We start from the raw sequence: 25,202 nt of genomic DNA on the forward strand, positions 1-25,202 counted from the left end.
TTCATCTGGTTGTGCTTCAAGTGCTTAGCCAAAGAAATTTGTTTCCTGTCTCTACTTGAAAAATTTTCTGTATATTTACAATTTCTCTCCAAGCCTTTATCAAAATTGTGAACAGATTCGAATTTCATTTTTTTCCCTCCCACAATATATATATATTTTTTTAAATATTTATTTTTGAGAGAGAGAGCATGAGCAGGGGAGGGGCAGAGAGAGGGAGGCAGAGGATCCAAAGCAGGCTCCATGCTGACAGCAGAGAGCCCAATGCGGGGCTCAAACTCACAAACCAAGAAATCATGGCCTGAGCTAAAGCCAGATGCTTAACCGACTGAGCCACCCAGGGGCCCCTCCTTCCGCAATATTGACCAAGAGACAAAATTTGACGGAAAAGGTAAGATGTAATGAGAAATCTATAAAGGAACTTATATATATACACATTCTTCTACCAAATATTTGTCTTGTGTTATAAAGAAATCTCATACCTGCTCTTCTCCGTGACTCCTGTATATATATATGCATAAACTGAAGGCCAAATAATTCCCGTTCCTCTTCTTCATCTATGCTTTCACTAGGAGGAAGTGTTACTTCCAATTTCAGTGGGTTGTCTCTGAAGTTGACAAACCTAGCAGTTCACCAAAAAACAGTATTTTTATAGGTGCCATAGAAGTGAACATTTATTTTCCTAGCAAAAGATCAAATGATAATATGGTAAATTAAAAAAAAAAAAAAAAAGTTTCAATAACCAGACATCGTGGTGAGATGTGATAAGTCCTAAGAATCTTTTAAGTTTCTTTTCTAGAAGGAAGAAACCCTAGCTTTAGACAACTTATTTTCAAAGCTTATAGAAGCAACTGTTAGTTCCTACCATATATTTAATGTGGAACAGTTCAACTTCCCAGAGCAATTCCAGGGCATCTCAAACATACAATTAATGCTATGAAATTAAAGTTTCTGTGTATGTGTGTGTGTGTGTGTGTGTATGTATTTTTTTTTTAACGTTTATTTATTTTTGAGAGATAGAGCATGAGCAGGGAAGGGGCAGAGAGAGGGAGACACAAAATCCAAAGCAGGCTCCAGACTCAGCTGTTAGCACAGAGCCTGACTCAGGGCTCGAATTCACAAACTGTGAGATCATGACCTGAGCAGAAGTTGGACACTCAACTGACTGAGCCACCCAGGCGCCCCTTAGTTTCTGTATATTTTACAGACTTACTTGTGTCTTATTTATCATTGTATCTTCACCATCAATTACATGACCCAGTAGCTGCTGAATTGATGAATGAATGAATGAGTGAATGAATGTATGAATGACTTTGTTTTGGAAATTGTAGGATTTGATGTGAATTTGCATGTCTTACATTCTCTGTTAGGAAATTAAATTTTGGAAGTAAGACACTTGAGGGAGTTCTGAGAGTAATTAACTTACACATTTACTCTATAACATGGTTACCTGTGTCCATAGTAGTCTTTTAGAAGGAAAATAAGCACTATTTTTATACCTTTTGCTTTTATTTGTAGATGAGGTTTGTTAGCAGTTACAAAGCGATTTTCATAAAAATGTCACCAACAGAGGGTATTCCTTAAAGCTGATAATGCCAGTTTGACTTTTGTTTCAAGGATTCTTTCTTGAATAATTTTAACCAGTGTTATATGAATCCTACTTATGTGATTATAGAATTTCAAAGTTGGAAAAAACTTTTAAATATATTCATTCATATGAATGAGAACTCAAATCTATTCATAAAATTGCTCTATATTACTGTGTTCTGCAACCAGAAAGGAACATGTCACTTTTGGGTCTACAACTTTTACCTCAGATTGGTCATCTCTTCCATGCACACTGGAATATCTTGCAGTTTATTGTTGCTGAGAACAAGAGTACCCAGGTTTTTCATATTGCTGATTGTTTCTGGCAAGCATGTTATTTCATTCCGTTGCAGCCATAATGTATGTAGAGTTTGCATTCTGATGAATTAAAAGAGGTTTCTGTGATTAATCCATACATAATATGAAAACCCTGATTCTTAACCTAAAATCAAAGAAAGGTAATCTTTTATAACATCTCCTTTAACCAGTATATCAGTTAACTGGTTTCACATTACCTGATTAGGGAAACTGCATCAGAGTCAATCCCTACCTACACTACAGTTCTCAGCATGTGGTGGTAGAAGAGAAACCAATGTATTTTAGTGAATTCTTCACTATTTGCATAGGATTTCTTAAAGAACTGCTGTAAATGTTATCTAATCTGAATTAGAGTGTTAGGAGAAAAATGAGAAATTATTAATATGCCCAGTTAGGGCAAGACAAGTATGCATAACAGACTCTGGGCCAGGCTGCCTACATTCAAAACCTAGACTGCACACTTACACTGTGATCTTGAGCAATTTAACATCTCCACATGAGTTTCCTCACACATTCGTAAAGTGCACAGAATGCCTGGCATGCACTAAATAATGTTATTGTTTGCCATATTCATGTCAATATGGTCACGTCAGATAGCCAGTTTTTCTCTCCCCAAACCCTTAGGCTTATTTAAGTAAATGAAAATATTCGGTTTAAAAGTAGCATATTAGTACTACGTGGATCTATTGTGATTGATTAGGTAGGGTCCCCTTTGTTTTGTCTATTATTTCTTATTTATTACGGATGGCTTCAACACATCCAATAGCATAGAAAATTATTTTACCTTTCTATAGTATCAGGAAGTTGTTCAAGTCTGTTGCTTCCCATGTCGAGCCACTCAAGAGCAGGCATGTTCAACACAGCAGGAGGGATTGTAGTAAAGTGATTCATACTCAAATCAAGGTGAGTAAGCTTTAACAAATTGCTAAGCTGAAGAGGAAAGCAAAATTTTTCAAAGTGAATGTCCACAACGTAAAGTACTAGAACACTCACATTGCTAAAGGAGATACTTCACATCAAGGAACGTTCAGATTACACTTGGGCTTTATTTAGTCCTAGTAGTCCACAATAAAATAAATTAATTTTGAAATAAAAATAAAGCTAAAAAACCTCCAGATAAATGAAAAACTTGTATAGAAAGTTCATCTATTCCAAGAAAACTTATCTTCCAAATACCCAAGTTCCAGGGTTTGCAGAACCTGCTTGTGTTTTCCTTTCATCCTGTATCTGAGATTTGTATGGGAAAACCGAAACTTCAAAATATTATTATCTTTATTGAGCCTTCTTTTTTGCGCCTGATGCTTTACATGCGTTAATCACAGGATTTACCGTTTGGTAATTCTATTTTTTAAATGAAAAACATCAATAAAAATGTATTAAGAATAATATATCAAACACCAGCATGCTCAGCTTAAGAAAGAAAATATAGAGGTGCCTGGGTGGCTCAGTCAGTTAAGCGACTGACTCTTGATTTCAGCTCAGGTCATGATCCCGCTGGTTCATGAGATTGAGCCTAGCATCAGGCTCCATGCTGTTGGCACGGAGCTTGCTCAGGATTCTCTCTCATCTTTGCCCCTCCCCCTGCACATGCACGCTCTCTCTCTCAAACTTAAAAATATATATATACTGATATGACTGCCTCCTGTGTACTCCTCCCTTCTTCCTTTCCAGAGGGAACCCCTCTCCTGAATTTGGTATTTAATATTCCTGCATATGTTTTTTTGTTTTTATTACTATACACAAATATGTTTTCTATATATTTCTCTATTATTACTATTATATATGTTTTCACAAAGTTTAATATTTTTATTTGAAGATTTTGATAGTGTACTTCTCTTTAACTTGCCTTTTTCTCTCAACATCAGTATCTCAATGTATTCATGATGCTTATAGCATTAGTTTATTCATCAGCTTTATAAGATGAATATCGTATTTCTATTTTATGGACAAAATGGGTGAGAGAGGCCATGCAACTGGAAATGATGGGTGATGTGCACTCAAGTTTTCATGGACCTAAGGCCACAAACCTCTTGCCATATAACACTGTAGTGAAAGTTTCAAAATGTGAGTAAAAATTTAGTTAACTTTTCCAAAAAACTTTCCATTTATCTAGGCAAGTTCTGTTTTATTTTTATCTCCGGGAATGTTGAGATTCCTTCCACAATTTTAACACCAAAAAAAAAAAAAAAAAAAAAATGAAACACATACACACCCAGTGTTTTGTGGGTAATGCAAAAAAAAGCAGGAAGTTTCCATTTAGGAGGCGATATTTCTCTGGCTTTAGAATTCAAGCCACGGACAAAACACTTTTTCAAAATCACACCTTTAAAATTTTTCAAACGGTTTAGAATGGAGTATAAAAAGATTGTTTTTACACTGGCATAAATATGTTTTGTGTGTATACATGTATGCAGTGTAATGGCTGAGAGAGAAGTCTCCTGTTGCTGATTTCTCAGTGGTACTAGAACCCTTTGATTGTATCATATTAAAAATGTTATTATCATCTGACAGTCTCTATTTTGCATATGTGAACATTGAGACCTAGTTATATCAAGTGGTGTGTTTGAGGCTACACAGCTACTTAGGGGCCATACTTGGAAATAATCCCAGGCTCAAATCTTACTTTAGTATTAGTTCCAATAAAACCTATTTCTTATGTGAAAAAATTAAGGTAAACACAAGTTAACAGACATGTCCAAATTCATACAGCATTTTAAATGATTGAACCAATCCCAGAAAGAAAATCACAAGAGTTAGAAATAAAATATTTATTGGCCCTCTTGTAAGTAAAAATTGTCCCTGTGATCATCATTTTTATCATAAGCAAGTGCATACATTTCATTAACTTGAACTGTTGTAAGATGAAGTAGATAAAATGTAGAAATTATGTTTTACTTGCCAGAGTGATAATTATTGGTGACATATTTACTGCTCCGGGGAAAAGTGATATTCTCACCAAAAATAGTGAGTGGAGAATGGAAAAAGGGAATAGTCTTTCTACTTTGAGTTTTATTATTTTCCTTAACTTTATTTTGCAAAGTTAGAACACCTTGGAAATTTCTTTGCTGATTGTAAGATCATTAAATATGTTTGAAGTATGTTTGAAAACGTCTATATCTCTATGACCAGTTTGGCTTTACTAATAACAAGGTTATCATACCAAAGCAAAGTCTGAAGGCTTTCCAAACCCATTGCCTTGCTTTTACTTGGTAGAGCCAAAGAAGCTAGCAAAGAAACACTTCCTAAACTGAAGAATTCATTTCTTACCACTTCAGCTGTATCTCAAAAAAGGAACACTGTATAAACACCAACTAGTAAACAAAAGAGCTTTTCCATCACCACATTGTCCTTTATAATAACCATTTATTCATCCAATAAGCATTTACTAAGTAACAACTACAAGCTAGGCTGGGCCTTCAATAGGAAATAGAAATAAAAAAGACTCTTTGCTCTGGCCTTTTAGGAGATCACAAATGATGTCAGTACTGTGACAATATTTATGCTAAATAGATACTTCTCTAAAAATGTTACAATAACAGGAAATGATTACCACTAAATATTTTCTGAAATAAAATGTATAGCATTTCTTCATTAGTGTTACTTTTAATGATCACACAATTAAGAAGTAAACCAGTAGTAGACAGAGAATAAAATCATAGGCATTTATATCTTTCTGACCTCTTGTGGAAGATCACATATATCTCTGTTTACAGCAAGTTCTAGTTTCTCCAAGCTCACGCAATGACTTAGTTCCCTGGGGACAGTCTTGATTTTGTTGTAACTAAGAATCAGCTCCTGAAGTTTAGTGAGCAGTCCTACAAAAAATAATACACAATAGAGAGCAGATAGATATAAAACAATGTTTCCAGTTATGAAGTATTATAGCATAACTTACTTGTCAGTTTCCTATTGGCAAATTCACACTTCTTTTCCCAGTATGTGTCCTGCCTCTTCTAAAGATGAGGAGCAGGTTTATCAGTGCTATAAGCAAAAAATATATATATATTTTTTTTCATTTTGCTTTATCTACACTATATCCTGGTCAATTTTCCATTTGGGGATTGTTTTTTTCTCATCTAAGGAATCTTTCTAATTTTCTCTCTTGCCTTCAACCTATTCTCTTCTAGGAGGATTAGCTGAACAAGAAATATCATTTCCAGAATTTATACAATAATATTTCCAAAGAGACTTTTCTTGCATTGAATTCTCATCTTAAATCACCTCAGTAAATCCTAGATGCTTGGATCCCCTGGAACCTTCAATTTAGATGTTTATAATTTCCTCAAGGTTCAGGGCTATGTAAAGATGAGGTCTTTACTCCATGTATCAAAAAAAAAAACATTCTCAGTAAAAAGCAGAAATTAAAGCAATCTTCCTTACCAATTCCTCGAGGTATCTCTGAAATTGTGTTTCGAGATAAATCTAATACAATGAGGTTCTGAAATCTTCCAATGAATTCAGGAATTTTCAACAAACCAGTTCTATGAAGTTGCCATTCCTGTAGCTGACTCAGTTTCAGTAGAGAAGAAGGGAGGGTCTAAACTCAAGTAAAATAAATGACAGAATTACTATATTACTTAAATTATTTTAGTATCATGTCACACTGGAGTATAATTGTAGAGAGATTGATTTGTAAAAGAACTTTTCCTTACAAATTTTCCTAAATGGTTATATTTCCAAGTGCTTTGTGTTACTTCTAAGTTTTAAGACCTTTACTTTGGGAGTGGGGGTGCTAAACCTTGGCGCTCCAATCAGAATAAACAAAAAGAATGTATTTTGGCCAATAGCGTACACACATAGAGCTATGCTCTAAAGATGTTGTTGTATTAGGCTTTTTGAAGAGTACATATATGCAGTTGAAATGAGAATATGATGGTTAGTTGAAATCACAGAGAAACCAAAAAATCATTTTGATCAATAATTCAAACTTCTCTTCCCCTTCTTTTTTTAAAAAATCTTTCATGTTTATTTATTTTTGAGAGAGAGAAAGAGAGAGTGAGCAGGGGAGGGGCAGAGAGAGAGGGAGACACAGAATCCCAAGCAGGCTCTAGGCCCCAAGCTGTCAGCTTGTCGTGGCTCAAATCCACAAACTGCGAGATCATGACCTGAGCCCAAGATGGACACCCAACTGACTGAGCCACCCAGGCGCCCCTCTTCCCCTTCTGTTTTGAAATATTTTATAAAAGGTTTTTACAGATTTTTTTTAATTTAAAGATTTTAAGAGTTTCAACTATTCTGAACTCTTTGCCTTTTCTCTTTCAACCTAAAGTAGCCAAAAGGGAAAATAAAGGACCTACCCCCTTAGCTAATCATACCTATATGTATGAACATAAACACTGGCCCAAGGGATAGAGGCCCTTACAAAAATTAGAGTGTGCCTAATGTAATTAAGCAAGTGTGTGTGTGTGTATGTGTGTGTGTGTGTGTGTGTGTTTATAAGAGAATATGAACTGGGTGGTAGACCTCGAAAAAAAATGAATATTCTATTCCATTTTGTGGAGTTTTAACTGAGCATTTATTTTGGAAAAGCTGTATGATTTTTGTTAGGCAAATGGTCATCTTTTTATGGAAAATGAGAAATTGCTTATTAGTAGGATTAGTAGGAGAAAAATTGCAAATGACCTAAATTTAAACAGAGTTTCAGCAAATTGAATTTTTACCAAAAAAAAAAAAGTGAAGTTATATTTCTTTTCAGTTGTTCATGTTGCCCCAATTCATTTGGTGTATTATTAAAATGAGAATTTCTGACTATTCCAGACTTAATCACACAGTCTCAGAATCATTTTCTCAACTCTCCCATAAAATGCAAAATATAGAAAATCAAATAGTACTTGTATGAAGCTAACCTTCCATTCCTCTTTTTCTATCTTCAAAATGACTCTTCCATCTTCTTTGATGACCTTTTCCCTTAGTTTGGTTAAGCTTACTCGTTCTTCCCAGATTCGCACTAGCCTAAGAGACCAGAAAACATTTTAGTTGACCCGTAATGACACAGGTAGCATTCACTTTTATGTAAAAAGTGACCCATCAAAAACAACCACTTGACTAGTAGTATCTGGAAATCGAAAAAGAATTCGTTTTGCAAGAATTATAAATATGATTAGTTTCATAAATGCCCTATATTTAAGTTTTTGAAAAGTGTCACAATGCTCCATAGATTTTTTTTTTAAATAACAGCTTTATTGAGCTATAATTCACATACCATAAAATCAATCCTTTTAAAGTATGCAATTCAATGGTTTTGGATATATTCACAGAGTTGCTCACCAACACCGCTCTCTGATCCAAAACATTTTCATCACTCAAAAAACTCTATACCCAAGGCTAACTGGTGCAGCCACTCTGGAAAACAGTATGGAGGTTCCTCAAAAAATTAAAAAAAGAACTATCCCATGATCCAGCAATTGTACTACTAAGTATTTACTCAAATAATGCAAAAATACTAACTCAAAAGGTAGCATTATGTACTATAGCCAAATTTTGGAAACAGCCCAATTGTTCATCAACTGATGAATGGATAAAGAAGGAAATATTACTCAGCCATAAAAAAGAGTGAAATCTTGCCATTTGCAATGATATGGATGGAGGTAGAGAATATGCTAATATGCTAATGAGAAAGAAACACCACATGATTTCAGTCATGTGGAATTTAAGAAATAACTGAGCAAAGGCTCCTGGGTGGTTCAGTGGGTTAGGTGTGAGATTGAGCCCCATGTCAGTGGGATTCTCTTTCTCTACCTCCCTCTCTCTGCCCCTCCCTGCTCATGCTCTCTCCCTCTCAAAATAAATTAAAAAAAAAAGAGAGGGAGAGAGAGACTGCTAAAACACTTTTAAAAAAAGAAATGAACAAAGGGGGGGGGGGGAAGAGGCAAACCAAGAAACAGAGTTTTTAATTATAGAAAACAAACATGGCTACCAGAGGGAAGGTGCATGGGGGGATGGGTTAATTAGGTGATGGGGATTAAGGAGTGCACTTGCTGAGATGAGCACCGGGTGTTGTATGAACTGTTGAATCACTATATTGTACACCTGAAACTAATATTACACTGCATATTAAGTGGAATTTAAAACAAACAAAAAACAACAAAAAACCTCCACACCCATTAGCAGTCACTCTCCATTCCTTCCTTCCTCAGCCCATGGCAATCACTAATCTACTTCCCATTTCTATGGGATTATACAATATTGTGGTCTTTCCACATAGCATAAGTTTATTCAAAGTTCACCTGTGCTGTAACATGTTTCAGTACTGTGTTCCTTTTTATCGAAGAATAACATTCCACTGTTCTGTTGATCAGTTCGTCAGTTAATGGACATTTGGGTTAATTCCACTTTTTGGCTATTATGAATAATGCTGCTATGAACATTTGTGAACAAGTTCTTGCGTAGATATACGTTTTCATTTATCTTGGGTACAGTTCTAGGAGTAGAATTGCTGCATCATAACTCTATTTTGAACTTTTCTTAGGAACTGCCAAACTAGGTCCAAATTGCTAGTACCATTTTACCTTCCCTCCAGCAGCACATGAGGCTTCATGCCTTGCCATTCTTGCCTACATTTGTTATTGTCCATGTTTTTAATTATAGCCATCCTAGTGAATGCAAAGTGGTATCTCATTGTTCTTTTGACTTGCATTTATTAAACATCTAATCCATAGATAGTTAATAACTTTTTAATGACTTGCAAATAATACAGTCCAACTTCAGAGTTAAGTCATATGTGATTACATTGCAATTTTATTCAGATTTTGTTTTTCAGATATAAAAATGCATAAAACCTTCATCATTCTGGAATACATCCCTATTGATTTTTGGTACATTGCAAATATACATAACAATAATAGTAAGCTATGAAAATTACTAGTAAAAGGTTGCAAATGGTTTATTTCTATACTAGAACATTTTTATTTTCAATTACATCACTTTTCTAAAAATTAGAACTATTCAAACAGTAAGCATGATGATTGCTAACTTCTTGATACTCACTAAGAGATCTACGTATTTCAGAACAAGATTTAATGACAAGTGTAATCAGGTGTCTTGTTCCCTAACCTTTTACTTAAAGAACTCATTGAGCAACCATTATATGCCAAATGCGACGCTGCACATTGTGCATGCAGAAAGCTCCGTCCTTGATGAGTTTACAGTGAGGCTATTATTCAACAAGTCTATTTCCATCTCTACAATGATTCCTAAGTTATTTCTGGATCTGAATTTCTATGATCTAAGTCCAGAATGTATCACTTAATTTGGCAACCGTGGACAACACATACCACCTCTGTGGGCTTTGCCTATTAAAATGGGGTTTCGATTAAATAATGTCTAAGTTCCCTTCCAGCTCTAGTATTCTATAATTCATCCACTGCTTAGTTCAAGCTTGATGTTCTTCCAATTTTACATAGAAATTTTCTACCTCCTATGAAACTCTTTTATCATAGTCTAAAGACTTTCCCAGATTTTGTCACACCAACTCTTTCCTAAATGCTTGATTTCCTCAAGATAGCTTGGCATCAAAAGACAATGAGGTCAATTTCTGTTTAAACTTGATGCTTTTGAACTAAATCTTTAGCCACCTTTAGCTGAGAGAAGCATTAGATTACATTCCTTTTTTAAAATTTTTTAAATGTTTTTATTTATTTTTGAGACAGAGAGAGACAGAGCATGAGTGGGAGAGGGGCAGAGAGAGAGGGAGACACAGAATCCGAAGCAGGCTCCAGGCTCCAAGCTGTCAGCAAGGAGCCCGATGCGGGGCTCGAACTCACAGACCATGAGATCATGACCTGAGCAGAAGACAGAAGCTCAACCGACTGAGCCACCCAGGCGCCCCAGCATTAGATTACATTCTTAATCATTTTACCCCTTGCCTGTTTTGCACAGAGAGAACTTGAAGCTACTAAAATTAAATGGTTCTTAACTAAACACGTATGATAGGTGACATTCGGGAGTTTAGAAGCAAGTCACGATTCCCACCCACTGTTTTAAAAAAGGAAATGATTTGTTAAGAATACTCTAGAGTTGGGGCTCCTGATGGCTCAGTTGGTTGAGTATCTGACTCCTGATCCCGGTTCAGGTCATGATCTCACGGTTTGTGAGATCAATCCCTACATCGGGCTCTGTGCTGACAGCAAGGAACCTGCATGGGCTTCTCTCTCTCTCTCTCTTTCTCTCTCTCTCTCTCTCTCTGCCCCTCCCCTGCTTATTTGCTCTTGTTCTCGCTCTCTCAAAAATCAATCAATCAATTAAAAAGAAAAAAAAAGAGTACTCTTGGGACACCTGAGTGGCTCAGTCAGTTAAGTTACTGACTCTTGATTTCAGCTCAGGTCATGATCTCATGGTTCATGGGTCTGAGCCACATATTGGGCTCTGTGCTGACAGTGTGGAGCCTGCTTGGGATTCTCTCTTTCTCCGTCTCTTTCTGCTCCTTCCCTGCTGGTGCTCTCACTTTCTTGAAATAAATAAACTTAAAAAAAATTTAAAAAGAGTACTCTAGAGTCAAGTTTATCATAATTGTAGAATACAAATATAATGGGTTTCATAAGAGTAGCTTTATATATCAAGGGCCAATCTAGGGAGATGTAAGACCTGAGGTGAATATCATGCTTCCTGAGTCGGATTGCTTGAGTGTGAATACCAGTTCTGCATTTATTAGCATTGTGTTCTTTGAATTAGGCCTATCTCTCAGGTTTTCTGTCTCTTTAATGAACACTCATGTGTGGCAGAGATTGCTTGTCATTCCCCTGTATCTGTTACTCCTCTTCTTCCTCAATAGATGCTCTAAATTCAACTGGGCACAAGACTTCATTTAGCCATCCTTCCTTGTAGTTAGATATGTATCGTATCAATGGGATGTTAGCAGAAGTAGTAGTGTGTGCCACTTCCTGCTAGCTGGAATCAAACATGTTGGCTGAGGTTGGTGAATCTATTTGGGGCCATTGGGTGACATCCATTCCGTTAGGAATGGAAGCCATGCACAGTTGAGCAACAAGATAAAAGCCTGACCGTGGGCAACACAGACCATCTGACTCAGTGGAGTGCTATTCCAGCCATAGATCAAGTACCAGGAAAAGTTAACATGTCTTGTGTAGAAAATATTATTTTGGTTTTCCATCTCTCATAATGCAATATAATCCTCATCAAGACACTGTTTCAGTATGTTGAGAGGATTAAATGAGATAGTACAGATAAAACATTTAGCAGAGTACTTAGTAAACAGTAAGTGCACAACCAACGGCTGCTACCTCATCATTGTCAGCATCATTATTCTCTTTACTGGCTTTGGTTGGGAAGAGTGGCCCTTCCCCAGCCGGATTTTTGTTTTTACAGATAGCGGACACAAAATAGTTGCTTATCAAGAATGTACCTTTCCCCCTCTTCTTTGCTGGGAGAATAGCTGTTATTTTCAAGTATTTATACTTCCCCCAAGTAACCCAGGTATAAATCTTAATTTATATAAACCAATCACACAGTCTCATTCTCCTAGAAGGGAACTGCATTAGGGGAGTACAAATTACCCAGTTCTGGTCAATGAGAGGTGAAGGAGAGGTTTGCTAAAACACCTCAGAAAGGCTTCCTCATTCTTGAAGAAACAGAAATAGTTTCCACTCTTCTGATAACATAATGAGGTCTGGCTATGATGCCTGGAAGTACACCAGTCATTCTGTGACACTGAGGGAGGCTACCCTAAGAACTAAACTGAGACACTGAGATTAGCAGTAGGAGGTGATGAAAAGAAGCTGAATCTCTAAAGCTGTTAAAGCTTTGGAACTGCCTTGCCTCAGGACTTCCCTATTCCTTAAGCCATTTTTAGTTGAATTTTATGGTATTTGCTAACTGACACAAGAGCATTTTTTCCCACTGAAATATAATTGCCATATAACATTGTATTAGTGTCAGGTGTACAACATAATGGCCCAATATCTGTATATGTTGCAAGACAAAAGACAATTTAATATTTAGAAAGAGATCTAATGAATGAGAATTGTAGGGATCCATGAGGAAAGTGGGTATTCTTGCAAGATTAGATAGAATACTTTGGAGACATCCAATCAGGAAAGTGGGTAGATATCAAGAAGGCAGAGGAAATGAGAGCCAAATTATTTAAGTACAGCCCAAATCAAGGAATCAGGTGATCCACAGGGAACCTGGCTGAAACTCACTGCTATTCAAATAGGTGAGAATCTATACTACGTAGCATTGCTAGATGCTGTTTTAGTACCTAGGGACTATTATACTGAACAAGCCATCAGTGAAAAATAGACTAAATGATACTAATCAAACTATGATGAATGTTGACCAGATTCCTATGAGGGCCCAAGATAACTATTTTTTTTTAATGTTCATTTATTTTGAGAGAGAGAAACAGAGAGAGGGAGAGTGCCAGCAGGGGAGGGGCAGAGAGAGGGAGGGAGAGAGAATCCCAAGCAGGGTCTGCACTGACAGTGCAGAGCCCGACACAGGACTGGATTCTCATGAATCGGGAGATCATGACATGAGCCTAAATCAAGAGCCAGATGCTTAAACGACTGAGCCACCTGGTGCGCCAACTACATACAGACAGTTGGGTTTTTTGTGGCCACCATCACATAATCACACTTAATTGAGTCAGGGATAGCCCTGTAGTTATATTTTGAGTTTTCAGTAAATAAAAGTCTCTATCAAATTCAACAATAAGGCACTTAATAAGTGCTCTTTTCTAGAATGATGATGTTCTGACTTTTCACTAATTCAAAATAATAAACATGTTAAAGCATACTTCTGTTGAAATTCCTTCTCTCGCTTCAGGTCTTCATTGTGTTTCTTTATTCTTTCTTCCCAAACTTCCTTTACAGCATTGACAGCCCCAGTACAAACCACATTTTCTGACATGATTTCTCCACATTGTCACAGAGTCACCAACTTCATTAGGTTCTGAATAGCTGAATCACAGATGCCATCTCAAAAAGGACCTAATTGTACCAGAGGGGAAAAAAAGAATGTGTTTCAGAACATTCACAAAGTTCCAAAATGATCCCAGTAGCATGTATTTATTGAACACTTTCCATGTTCCCAAAATTATTTATACACTTTACATATCATGTCTCAGTTAATAATCCTCATAAAAATCCTATGACATGGGTGCTTTCATTGTCTGTAAAATACAGATGAGAGAACTGAGCCTTGAAGATGGGCAATTTGTTCAAGGTCTCATATCTAATATGTGGCAGAGGTGGGAATTGAAGCCAAGTCAACTTCCTTTGTTACTATGTAATTTGCAATAATGAAAAACTGCAACTAGTTTACATGCCCAGTTATATGAAAATGGCTAAGTAGCGGATATATAAATTTAAGACCAGCGTCTTGGGATATCTACTTAATCTAGATGCTATAGGCATAAGCTGGAATCCAGTTAAGTGGTATTATACTAGGATTACTGGCTCTTCTAAAATAAATTGCAGAGGGATAGAGGTAATATTGAGGATTGTGACCTGAATCTCAGAAAGGAAAGGAAAATAAAAATAGGGGATTGGTTATGTAGATTATGGTAGATTCATTTGATGGAATATTCTTTGCCTTACAAATAATTGTATTGATTTTTTCTTCAGATTGCATTAGCAATAGTGAAAGAACATGATCCACAATTCATCATTTCCTTCCAAATTCAGGAAGTCAAAGATGTCCACAATCACAACTATTCAACATTTACTGGAATGCTGTAAGGCAAAAGAAGCAAATAGAAACGTATAAAGTTTGGAAAGGAAGAAGTGAAATATGCAACAGTGTAGGGGGACAGGTACTTTTATACACTAAAGGTGGCCATATTTGTTATTCTCTGTGGAGAGAAATTCGGTCATATCTATCAGTCTTACAAATGCACATTCACATTCATAAGAATTTGTACTGCAAATATTTTCAATTGTAAAATTACATATTATAAAGTTATTCACTTCAGTGTTTTTTCATAAAAGCAAAAGATTGGAAGCAATATAACCTTTAATCAATAAATTACGGTACATCCATATCATGGGAAATATATAGCTCCATAAAGGAAGTAGAACATTTTATATACTGATGGAAGCCATGATCTCCAAAATGTATGACTATGCCATGATTTAATTTTTCCATCCCAATGAATATGGATATTTGGGTACCAGAGTTTTGCTATTATGAGCAGTATTTTCCCCAAATTCTTGTCCTTATCTTCATGGTGCTCAAGTGGGTATTGCTGCTATTGGGTATATACCTAGGACTTTAACTGCTGGATCATAGTGAATGTGAATGTTCAAATTTATAAGATAGAGCGAAATTGTTTTCCAAAGTGACTGTGCCCATTTATACTCTTACTACAACTGTACAAGGTTTCCATTGATGTACATCCTCACCAACACACTGCTGTATAAAATCTCATTATGGTCACAATTTATACTTCCCTGACTACTAAATGCCATAGTTTAATATATAAAGATTGTCCAATTAAATAAAATACAAAATCCTGTGTATTGTTTATAAGAGGCACACCTAACATAAAAATAGGAAAAAATGGAAGGTATAACATAGAAAAAGATCCACGCCTAGATTTATACCCAAGAGAAATGAAAACGTATGCTCACAGACAAACTTGCACATGAATATTGAGGTTGCATTATTCACAATAGCCAAAAAGTGGAAACAAATGGCTGTCAACTGACAATGGATAAACAAAATGTGGTATATGCATACAATGGAATATTACTCCCCCGAAAAAGGAATAAGTACCGATACAGGCTACATTGTAGATGAACTTTGAATGAAAGTATACTAAGTGAAAGAAACCAGACACAGAAGACCATGTATATGGGATCCATAGAGAAAAAAAAAAAAAGTAGATTAGTTATATCCAGGGGCTTTTCGGAGGTGGAAATGGGGAGTGACTTCTAAGGGTACAAAGTTTCTTCTCTGAGTGATGGAAATCAACTTTTGAAATAAATCAACCCATGACAAAGCAAGGAAGACATGTTTACATCTAAAGAACAGAATGTAATAAGTATAATACATCTTGAAAATATAAAAATAAGAATAAATGCTTTAACAGAATGTGAAAGAAGGAAATGGAGGTGTAGAGGAAAGAACACCAAAAGCCACATCTTCAAAGTGGGGAGTCATAGATACTGTCTCTATTTTATGGAATGAGAACTAGAGACTTAAGTATTTGTTTAAAGTTCTAAAGGTAATCAAGAGAGAAACTAAAACTAAGAATATAACTCTAGAAGGGTGTAAGTGAATTTGAGCATCATCTTTCATAATGAAGTTCCGTAGATTATGCCTAAAGTTGATCAATAATAACCCCCCTTGAACAAAAAAACAGGAACAAAGGTGGCAACTATTGAAAACAAAATCTTGTCACTTCTAGAGTGACAGAAAAGGGGCAGAGAATGCTGCTTTTCATTATTAATCTCCTCTAAATTACTAATTTCTTTAAAAGTATGCAGTGCAAAAAAAAGAAAACTATGCAATGTGTGAGAGAGAGACAGGGGTGGGAGAAAAACTCCATTACAGAGGAAAAAATGTTTACAATTTTAGGATGGATATATAATTTCCAATATTCAGCAAATTATTAGGAGAGGGTCCCTATTTTTAAGCAATGCCTGCACAATTAGCATAGGAACAGGTTGCAAGAGCTTTTTGCCAGCAAGAAACCTTGGCATACAGGTGCTGCTAATCCAAACCCCTAGGTACATCACAGTGAACCTACAATTTATTGTCTCAGATTTGAACAAGGTTGAAGTGTTTACCAAATAAGAAAACCTTTTTTAAAACTATCAAGTATCTACATGTGAATGTGTATTTTTTAAACATATATAACCATTCATATGCTAATTAGGTTTCTCAGTTTGCCATTAAACTTGATCCAGCCATCAGTTTTCCTTTCCCAGCAACCAGTTCCCCTTCCAGGAAAACAAGTCAGTAATAACATATGTATTTCTGCTGCTAGCATAGGATTGTGTTCCCTCCAATGACTACCATAACACAAAAGCGCATAGTATGACAAGGGCATAACTGGGAGAGTCTGCTTTCTAAAGGCAAAAGAAAGCAAAACAACAAACAAAACAACAAACAAAAACAAAACTAAACTAAAAAAAAATGCTTAACTTTTACAGAAATCCATCTTCCAGAGGAAGACAATTACATGAATGACTATGAGACCCCAAAAGAGACTTGTAAATTCAATTCTAAGTTCAGTTGTGCATTCCAGCAGATTCAGACCCAGTAAAGGCATCATCAGCAGTCTATTTCCATGTGAAGAATAGGAAAGAAGTGTTTTGGAAAAATACTTACCACTGTCAGAGGACGCAGAAGCTGACATGCCCAAAGTTAGTGATTATCAGCTGAAAGAGGATTTCAGGGAGAATTGTTTTCCATGTGGCTCCAGATGATTAAAATCCTCAGTCAGACTTGTAACCAAGTGAAATGTAATGTCAGCCTAGTTCTAATTTTAGATCTTGGACAAAGCTGAGAATAGCAAGAATCACATGGAGCTTCTGTGCAAAGGATCAAGTGATAACGTATGTGCATGCATTCTGTACACTGCAAAATGCTGTATATGGGGTGTTATAAAACTATCAGACAGAACTATTTGTAAGCTGCAGATATAAAGAACTCCTATTGAAAGTCCTTCCATTTTTCATGACTTACACATTTTGAATATTTAATAGAATTTATCTGTTCCCAGCAGAGAAACTTGAAAACTTGAGAATGTACGGCACAACAAAAACCCTACGTGGTAAACGATAGATCTGTAAATATTTAAACTAAAGGTAAATGCTTCAGAAAAGAAGAAAAGTAAAGATATAGAATAGTATGGGTAAAAGAGGAGCCCCAAGCTCCTGCTGCATCCAGGCTCAAATTTAATTCTCTCTCAACCTTTATCTCTTCAGCCTTCATAGGTAGGAGTTAATTCTGGGTTCTTTGAAAATAATTATGGGGGTGCCTGGGTGGTTCAGTCGGTTGAGCATCTGACTTTGGCTCAGGTCTTGAGCTCACGGTTTGTGAGGTCAAGCCCCACATTGGGTTCTCTGCTGACAGCACAAAGGCCACTTTGGATCTTCTGTCTCCCCTTCTCTCTGCCCCTCCCCGATTAGCATGCATGTGCGTTCTCTCTCTCAAAACCAAATAAAGATTAAAAAAATATTTTTTGAGTTGGTAATATAAGCACATGGACCAAAATTCAAAAGATAATGAATCCTCACCTAAGCCCACCTCTAGTGATTTAGTTCTCTTCTCTGAAGGCAGTCACTATGGCCACTTATTTCTGAGCCCTCCAAAGGTGGCCTGTGAAGTTACAAACATAAATATGCCTACATTCATGAAAAGCACACACACACATGCCATCACACACATACACACAAAATGCTAGCATACTATGTATATTTCTCTATACTGTGTTTTCTTCATTCAGAATATCTTGGAAATTGTTTCATATTAGTATAGAGTTATACCATCCTTTTAAATGACTACATAGCATTCTGGTGTGTAGGTGGACCATCATTTGTTTAGTTATTTGGACACTGGAAATTTTAGTGCTTTTATTAATTTTTAAAAATATTTTTAATGTTTATTTTTTGAAAGAGAGAAAGAAAGAGAGAATGGAGGAGGGGCAGAGAGAGATCACGACCCGAGCTGGTCAGACACTTAACTGACTGAGCCACCCAGGTGCCCCAATTTTAGTGCTAAAAGCACTTAAAAAATGCCTGATTATTCCATAGAAATTCTCTAATGCTTCTGTAACAAATAAACTCAGAGTTATGGGGCCACTTAAGACCACAGAAAGAGCAAAGATCACAGAACCTGAACTCTAATCTCCTGTCCAGAGTGTCTGTACCATCACATACAATGGCTTCCCTGAATATGTTCATGCAGCAACATTAAGGTGCTGGGAGGAGTTTCGCTTCTGTTAAGAAAAGTACTAAATTGTCTCTTTGGAAACAATTTAGATTTATCTCTCCCTTTAGCACTGTCTACCATTACATTTTAATTTGACAGTATTTCTATGAAATCCACAAATTCCAAGGTTCTCTCTTTCCCTTTTCTAGCTTATTTCCTATGCTCTCATCTAAAGAGGCAATACAAATATAAAGTGAGACCAACTTAGACATTGTTGAAGTGACTTAATCTAGAGAAATGTCAGGGAAAGTGGAAAAAAAAAGTGAATGGATTCACAAGCTATTTATGAAGCATTTTAGACAGAATTTCAGTGATTTGGGGACATAGTGGGTGAGAGAAAAGGAAGAGACAAGGCACTGTATAGTGCCCTCTCATAGTCTGATCATCCTTCACGTTAGTGAGCTCCACTTTGCCAAAGTAGAATTAGGGGGAAAAGTCCCAACCTCCCTTGCTACAGAACTGAGGAATGTGACTAAGGTTCTACTAATCATGTACTTTGATTTAGAAGCAAAGAATGTGGGGAAACTGGCTGGGTGGCTACAGTTCATTTTTGCTGGTCTGACTACAGCAGAGGCAATATATTCTAGGGTTAGTTTTAACAGCAGGAGTTTCCTGGCCACAATGTATGCAGCTGGTTCTGGGGGCAACCACAGCAGCTCCCTTACCAGGCCAGTTCCGTTGTATAGTTCCAGGACTTGTTTGATGAATACCCCTTCTTACACAAACATGCCAGGGAGATTTCCATCATCTGTATGTAAGAAATGGGTAAGAAACAGATATTGTTATTTTAACTGTTTCTTGGTGTATTTCCAAAAATATGCTTATGCTATTTTTTCATGTACTGATTAGGGAATCATCTATTGACTTCATACCATAGAAGATGAGAATTCTGTGGTCTTAAACCGCCTACTCAGTAACATACATTTCCACTCCTCCAGTCCTCCCAATATAACATAATTTTTGTTAAATTGGTAGTGTTTATTACTATGTAAATGTTATTCATAGCTGATCCAAATAACAGAAGTAATTACATTCATTTCTTTTTGTACTTTGTGGGTTTTTCTGGAGTTGTGTCCCTTTCTATTTGATTTTCTGTGTACCTATCACTGTATTTTTTATGCTTTTCTTTTCCTCCAACCAGATTTATTGAACAAAATTCTGTACACAAAGTGACCTAGATCTTTCTTACTAATATTTTGACAAGTCAATCTGTTGAGGGTCCAAAAGTGGCTTACTGTAAAATTAATAGAAAAGTGCCCAATGCACACTAAATAAATGGCCTAATGACTGGAACTTTAATAGTTCTATAAGATAATTAGCATAGGTAGGATTGAACCCTGATGACAGGCTGATATAGAACTGATAGGGGACGTCAAGAGGCCATTTTGTGCACTGCCACTGTGATGCCATCATTTTCCGGGATCAGAATGTTCCCAGTATCTGGTTCTAGACACACCACCAGAATATCAGTGGGGACTGAGGTTAGCTTAGCTGCTTGCTGGGCTAGAACAATGATCAAACAGTTATCAGCCCAGCACGTTCATTGGACTGGGCCCCACGGCAGCCCCGATCAAGCCCTCATGAATCTGTGCCATAGGACCCCAACAATGAATGGATTCCTCATTGTGTCTTCCAAGGGCTGCTCTAAGGTCATCTCCATCGTGTCTGCCATGAGCCCTGGCCCACATCTTTATATACTTGAATATCCTTGCAAAAGTCACATACTCCCTTGGCACCTCAGTTTATTATTGGCAAAATGTAGATAAAAATAAGAGTTCTTCATGGGTTTTTGTGAGGATTAAATGAGTTAATATACAAAAGAACTTGCACAGTGCCTGAACACAGTAAGTATTCAAAAAAGGTTAGTCTTATTACTACCCTCCAACAGTAAAGCCAAGAAAGGAGAAGATGGGAATGGATATGATTGCCATATGATCATAGGAAGAAGGTTAGCTGTGAAAGGATTTTCTTCAGAGACTGAGACAAAAATCAAAGAAAAGACAATTTTACAGAGGAGAGGTAAATCTTAACTGTGTGAAGCATGAAGCCATTTAAGTATCTCATTGTATAATGTTGCACAAATTGCTTTATCTTCTCCTTCTATTGTTGTGGGTTTTCCAGCTGCTTGGTGCCCAGGTTTGCATTCTGAGGTCCCACAGGGATATATTTCATCAGAATCCATGGCCCTGGGGCCCCTGGGTAGCTTAGTCAGTTAAGTGTCCAACTTCAGCTCAGGTCATGATCTTACAGTTCATGGGTTTGAGCCCCATATCAAGCTCTGTGCTGACAGCTCAGAGCCTGGAGCCTGCTTCAGATTCTGTGTCTCCCTCTCTCTCTGCTCCTCCCCTGCTCATGCTCTTTCTCTCTCTGAAAAATAAATAAACATTAAAAAAAAAAAAAAAAAGAATCCATGGCCTTGACTGACTACAACTGCAATGCTTGTATTTAGAAAAAGGAAACAAATCTAGAAAAACACCAAGTGGAATGGTCAGGTAAGAGAGGGTATAAAAGCACATCACAGGGGTGCTTGGGTGGCTCAGTGTGTTAAGCATCTGACTCTTGGTTGGCTCAGGTCATGATCTCGCTGTTTGTGAGTTCGAGCCCTGAGTTGGGCTCTGTGCTGACAGTGTGGAGCCTGCTTGGGATTCTCTCTCTCTCTTCCTCTTTCTCTGCCCCTCTCCAACTCATGCTTTTCTCTTTTGCTCTCTAAATAAATAAACTAAGAAAAAAAATGCACATTACAAATAAAGTGTCATTCCAAAGAACTCAAAGCAGGATCTTGAAGAGATATCCGCACACATGTTCAATGCTTCATTATTTACAATACCCAAGAGATAGAAGCAACCAAAATACCCACTGACAGATACATAAAGGAAATGTGGTGTATACACACAATGGAATGTTACACAGCTTTCCAAAAGAAGCAAAATTATGTCACATACTACAACATGGAATGAACTTGAGGACATTATGCTATGTGAAATAAACCAGTCACAAAAGGACAGTCAATACTGTATGATTCTACTCATGTGAAGAGGCTAAAGTAGTCAAAATCATACAAACCCAAAGTAGAAAGGTGGTTCATAATATGAGGAAACATGCATGATACCCTGTTACAAGAAAGAAAAAGATATAGCCTTTTTATTCTCTTCAGGCCTTCACCTGACTGGATAATGCCCACCCACACTGGGGAAGGCAATCTACTTTACTCAGACTATAGATTCAAAGGTTAATTTCATCCTCTCACAGACACACCCAGAATGTTTGGCAAATGTCTAGGCACCCAGTCAAGTTCACACATAAAATCAGCCATCACAGTAGGTATACCTATTTAATGCACAAATAAATCAAAGCTTAAAGAGAGGGAGAGACTTGTCAAAGACATACTGCTGGAAAAGCTGAGCTAAATTCCAACTCAGAAGGATTTGGCTCCTAGACTTGGACCATTGGGTCATTCTACTTCCTTTTAAAAACAAGTTTATGGAAGTCACACAAAATTACATTTGTAGTGGACACCAACAATATCAAAGCAATTTTATTATTGCTTAACACATCTTTAGAGGGGCAGTGAATAGAGACAGGGAGGAACAGGGGGGACTGAGATTCAGGCTACATAATTCCATTTCTTTTTCACTCTATTCCATCATGACCTGTGCTAATACATAGGCTTACATTTAGAGAAAGATTATAATGGTTTTAAACATAGAACACTAAGATAAAGTAGTTATTACTCTGTTTTTAAAGGCATGTTTTTTTTTTTTAATTTGCTGATTTATTTATCTTATGTCATCTCTATGCCCAATGTGGGGCTCAAACTCACAACCCTGAGATCAAGAGTTGAACACTCTTCTGATTGAGCCAGCCGGGTGCCCCTAAAAGCATGATTATATCAGACCTAGAGCATTTTCTTTTACAAAGTGAAATAGAACAGTCGAACTACTGATCATTTAGTCAAGCTTCTTCCCATAAATTCTAACACTACAGTACTATAAGGAATCATATCAAGCATAGAAGCATCTGCTTTGTGTGACCCATTTATTCAAATAAGAAAATAACGGAACATAGGGAGAAACAATGGAAAATAAGAGTATACTACTTTGGGATTTTAATCCGTAAAACCCTTTTATGACTCCTTAGAGTCTTTTTAAAATTTTTAAAATTTTATTTTTTTAAATGCTTATTTTTGAGAGGGAGAGAGAGCTCACATGCACAAGCAGGAGAGGGGCAGAGACAGGGAGAGACAGAGAATCCCAAACAGACTCCATGCTGTCAGCACAGATGCCCCATGTGGGGTTTGAACTCATGAACTGTGAGGTCATCACCTGAGCTGAAACCAATAGTCAGACACTTAACCAACTGAGCCACCCAGGCGCCCCTCCCTAGAGTCTTTTAATAAAACAAAATGTTAGTTGTCAGAATGGAAGGCTTTGAAGCAGAAACACCATGTAACTAGAGTTCCAAGAAACATAAATATGAGCCTTGCCCTCATCAGATAAAAAATTTTCAGTGTTAGGAATTCTCTTTCAGAGATAGAATTTGAAGCCTCTGTAATTGTACTTTGTTTATATCTTTTCCTTTTTTTTTTTTTTTAATGTTTACTTATTCATTTTGAGAGACAGAAAAACAGAGAGAGTGCACATGAGCAGGGAAGGAGCAGAGAGAGAGAGAGGGAGGGAGAGAATCCCAGGACAGAGCCTGACACAGGCCTCAATCCCACAAACCGTGAGATCATGACCTGAACTAAAATCAAGAGTTGGTTGCTTAACCTATTCAGCCACCCAGGTGCCCCTTAAACAAGAATATTTTAAAACTGATTTGTTGAGCTGTAGGGTTTTCTGGAACATTGATATTCTTTTATGTGAAAATGTTCCATTAAGGTCGTGTGTGTGTGTGTGTGTGTGTGTGTGTGTACAAAGGGATGGAAAGTAGACAACATGATTGCTAAACATTGCCAATGTGGAGTCACTATTTTCCACATTTTGATACTTCTATTAGGAAATTACAGCTGCATACTAACTTGCACCACTTGGTCCAACAAAATAGGGACATTTCCTCCAAGATGATAGGAAACACTATTAGATACCAAATACCTTTCCCCTGGAGCTCAAGTTCTCAGATTCTAGCCGGTCTCACATGACTTCTGCCGCAAGACCCCACAGAGTTTCAGTCTCTAATAACTGACATATTTAAGTTACTAAAATGGCTGAGAAAAAAGTTTAGCTTTAAATGCGAATTATTTCTTTTTTCTATCATTAAATATATGTTTCATAACCAAAAATTAATGTATTTAACTAAGAATAAAAATGTACTTCTGACCTTAGGATTTTGTGCTGGCTGTCATTTTACACACACACACACACACACACACACACACACACACACACACAGCATTTCACTAACCTAATCAACAGTGGAGACACTAGAAATTAGTGTATTCAGACACTCATTTATTCTGTAGCCTATGGGGAATGGGCCAGAAACTAGAAGGTCATTTGAATTTGAGTTTAAAATCTTCATTTGAGAAAAGCATGCTGTGAGTCTAATATGTAATTTAGCAAACAAAATACACATGAACAAAACATCATTTCTCTTATGAATAAGTTGGTGCTATAGTTTTCTTGTGTAAAGAATGTTCTCACAGGAAATATAAAACCTAAGCAGTAATCAGAATATTTTTCAACTTTCTGGGGCAATTTAAACCTCAGAACCACAGAATAGAAGCCACTGCAGTCTTGTTTCAAAAGAAAAAAACAAAAACAAAAGAACAATACCCCTCCTATATCCACCAAATAAGAACCCCAAAACTGCACTTTCAGTCAAATGAGGTATTTTGGGCCACATAACAAAAAGATACGTTCTTTCTGCTTTTATTTTTATGCACTGCTTTTCAGTTCTACAGAAATAAAAGCTATGCCAAACTTTTAACTCTTTAACTGCATAATTCTATATGAATTACATAATATTTTGTTTCTAGGATAGAGACCCAACTTTTGAGGACATATTGTATACATTTCAAAAGACAACTACAAAAATTGTTTTTTCACATTTCCACAAATACTATGCAATTACTAAGCCTGTAACATCTAGTAAAGAGAGAAGCTGTGAGAAATGACAATGCATTTAGAAAAAATTACAACCCCCCCAACATCTTTTGTAAATACCATTTTATTACAATTAGAGTGCATTACATTTATGTATCAATATTTTTCATTTTCACAACCTTATTAGGGAAACTAGTGCAGTAAATGACAATGGTGGTTTTAAAAACAAACCAATGGGAGCCCTTCTAAGCTTGTGACAGAAACATAATGGGACCAAAGCCAGGTTCTTGTGCAATTTGTAAAGCCCTTGGTTTGCAGTTATTAGTGTGGCGACTTAGCTCATCGAGGACTCTGTGTCGCATT

General features: G+C 36.6%; 1 protein-coding gene and 1 pseudogene across 3 annotated transcripts in view; both read right to left on the bottom strand.

Moving 5' to 3' along the window:
* The window catches only part of LRRC39 (leucine rich repeat containing 39), a 31,090-nt gene that overhangs the window by 2,610 nt on the left and 3,278 nt on the right, over positions 1–25,202 (bottom strand). For 2 of the 3 annotated variants that reach the window (XM_042953040.1, XM_042953041.1), the window contains 8 exons: positions 19,464–19,546; positions 13,655–13,847; positions 7,749–7,854; positions 6,283–6,439; positions 5,581–5,717; positions 2,687–2,832; positions 1,810–1,962; positions 480–619 (listed from right to left, as the gene is read on the bottom strand). In XM_042953040.1, the coding sequence (XP_042808974.1) occupies positions 480–619; positions 1,810–1,962; positions 2,687–2,832; positions 5,581–5,717; positions 6,283–6,439; positions 7,749–7,854; positions 13,655–13,767 (952 nt within the window). In that variant the 5' untranslated portion in view covers positions 13,768–13,847; positions 19,464–19,546. Of the gene's footprint in view, positions 1–479; positions 620–1,809; positions 1,963–2,686; positions 2,833–5,580; positions 5,718–6,282; positions 6,440–7,748; positions 7,855–13,654; positions 13,848–17,193; positions 17,244–17,550; positions 17,821–19,463; positions 19,547–25,202 lie in introns of those variants that run through there. The other variant, XM_042953039.1, reaches the window with a different exon arrangement.
* LOC122228137 lies at positions 20,171–20,458 on the bottom strand (annotated as a pseudogene).

This window comes from Panthera leo, chromosome C1 (assembly GCF_018350215.1).
Source record: "Panthera leo isolate Ple1 chromosome C1, P.leo_Ple1_pat1.1, whole genome shotgun sequence".
Taxonomy (NCBI): domain Eukaryota; kingdom Metazoa; phylum Chordata; class Mammalia; order Carnivora; family Felidae; genus Panthera; species Panthera leo.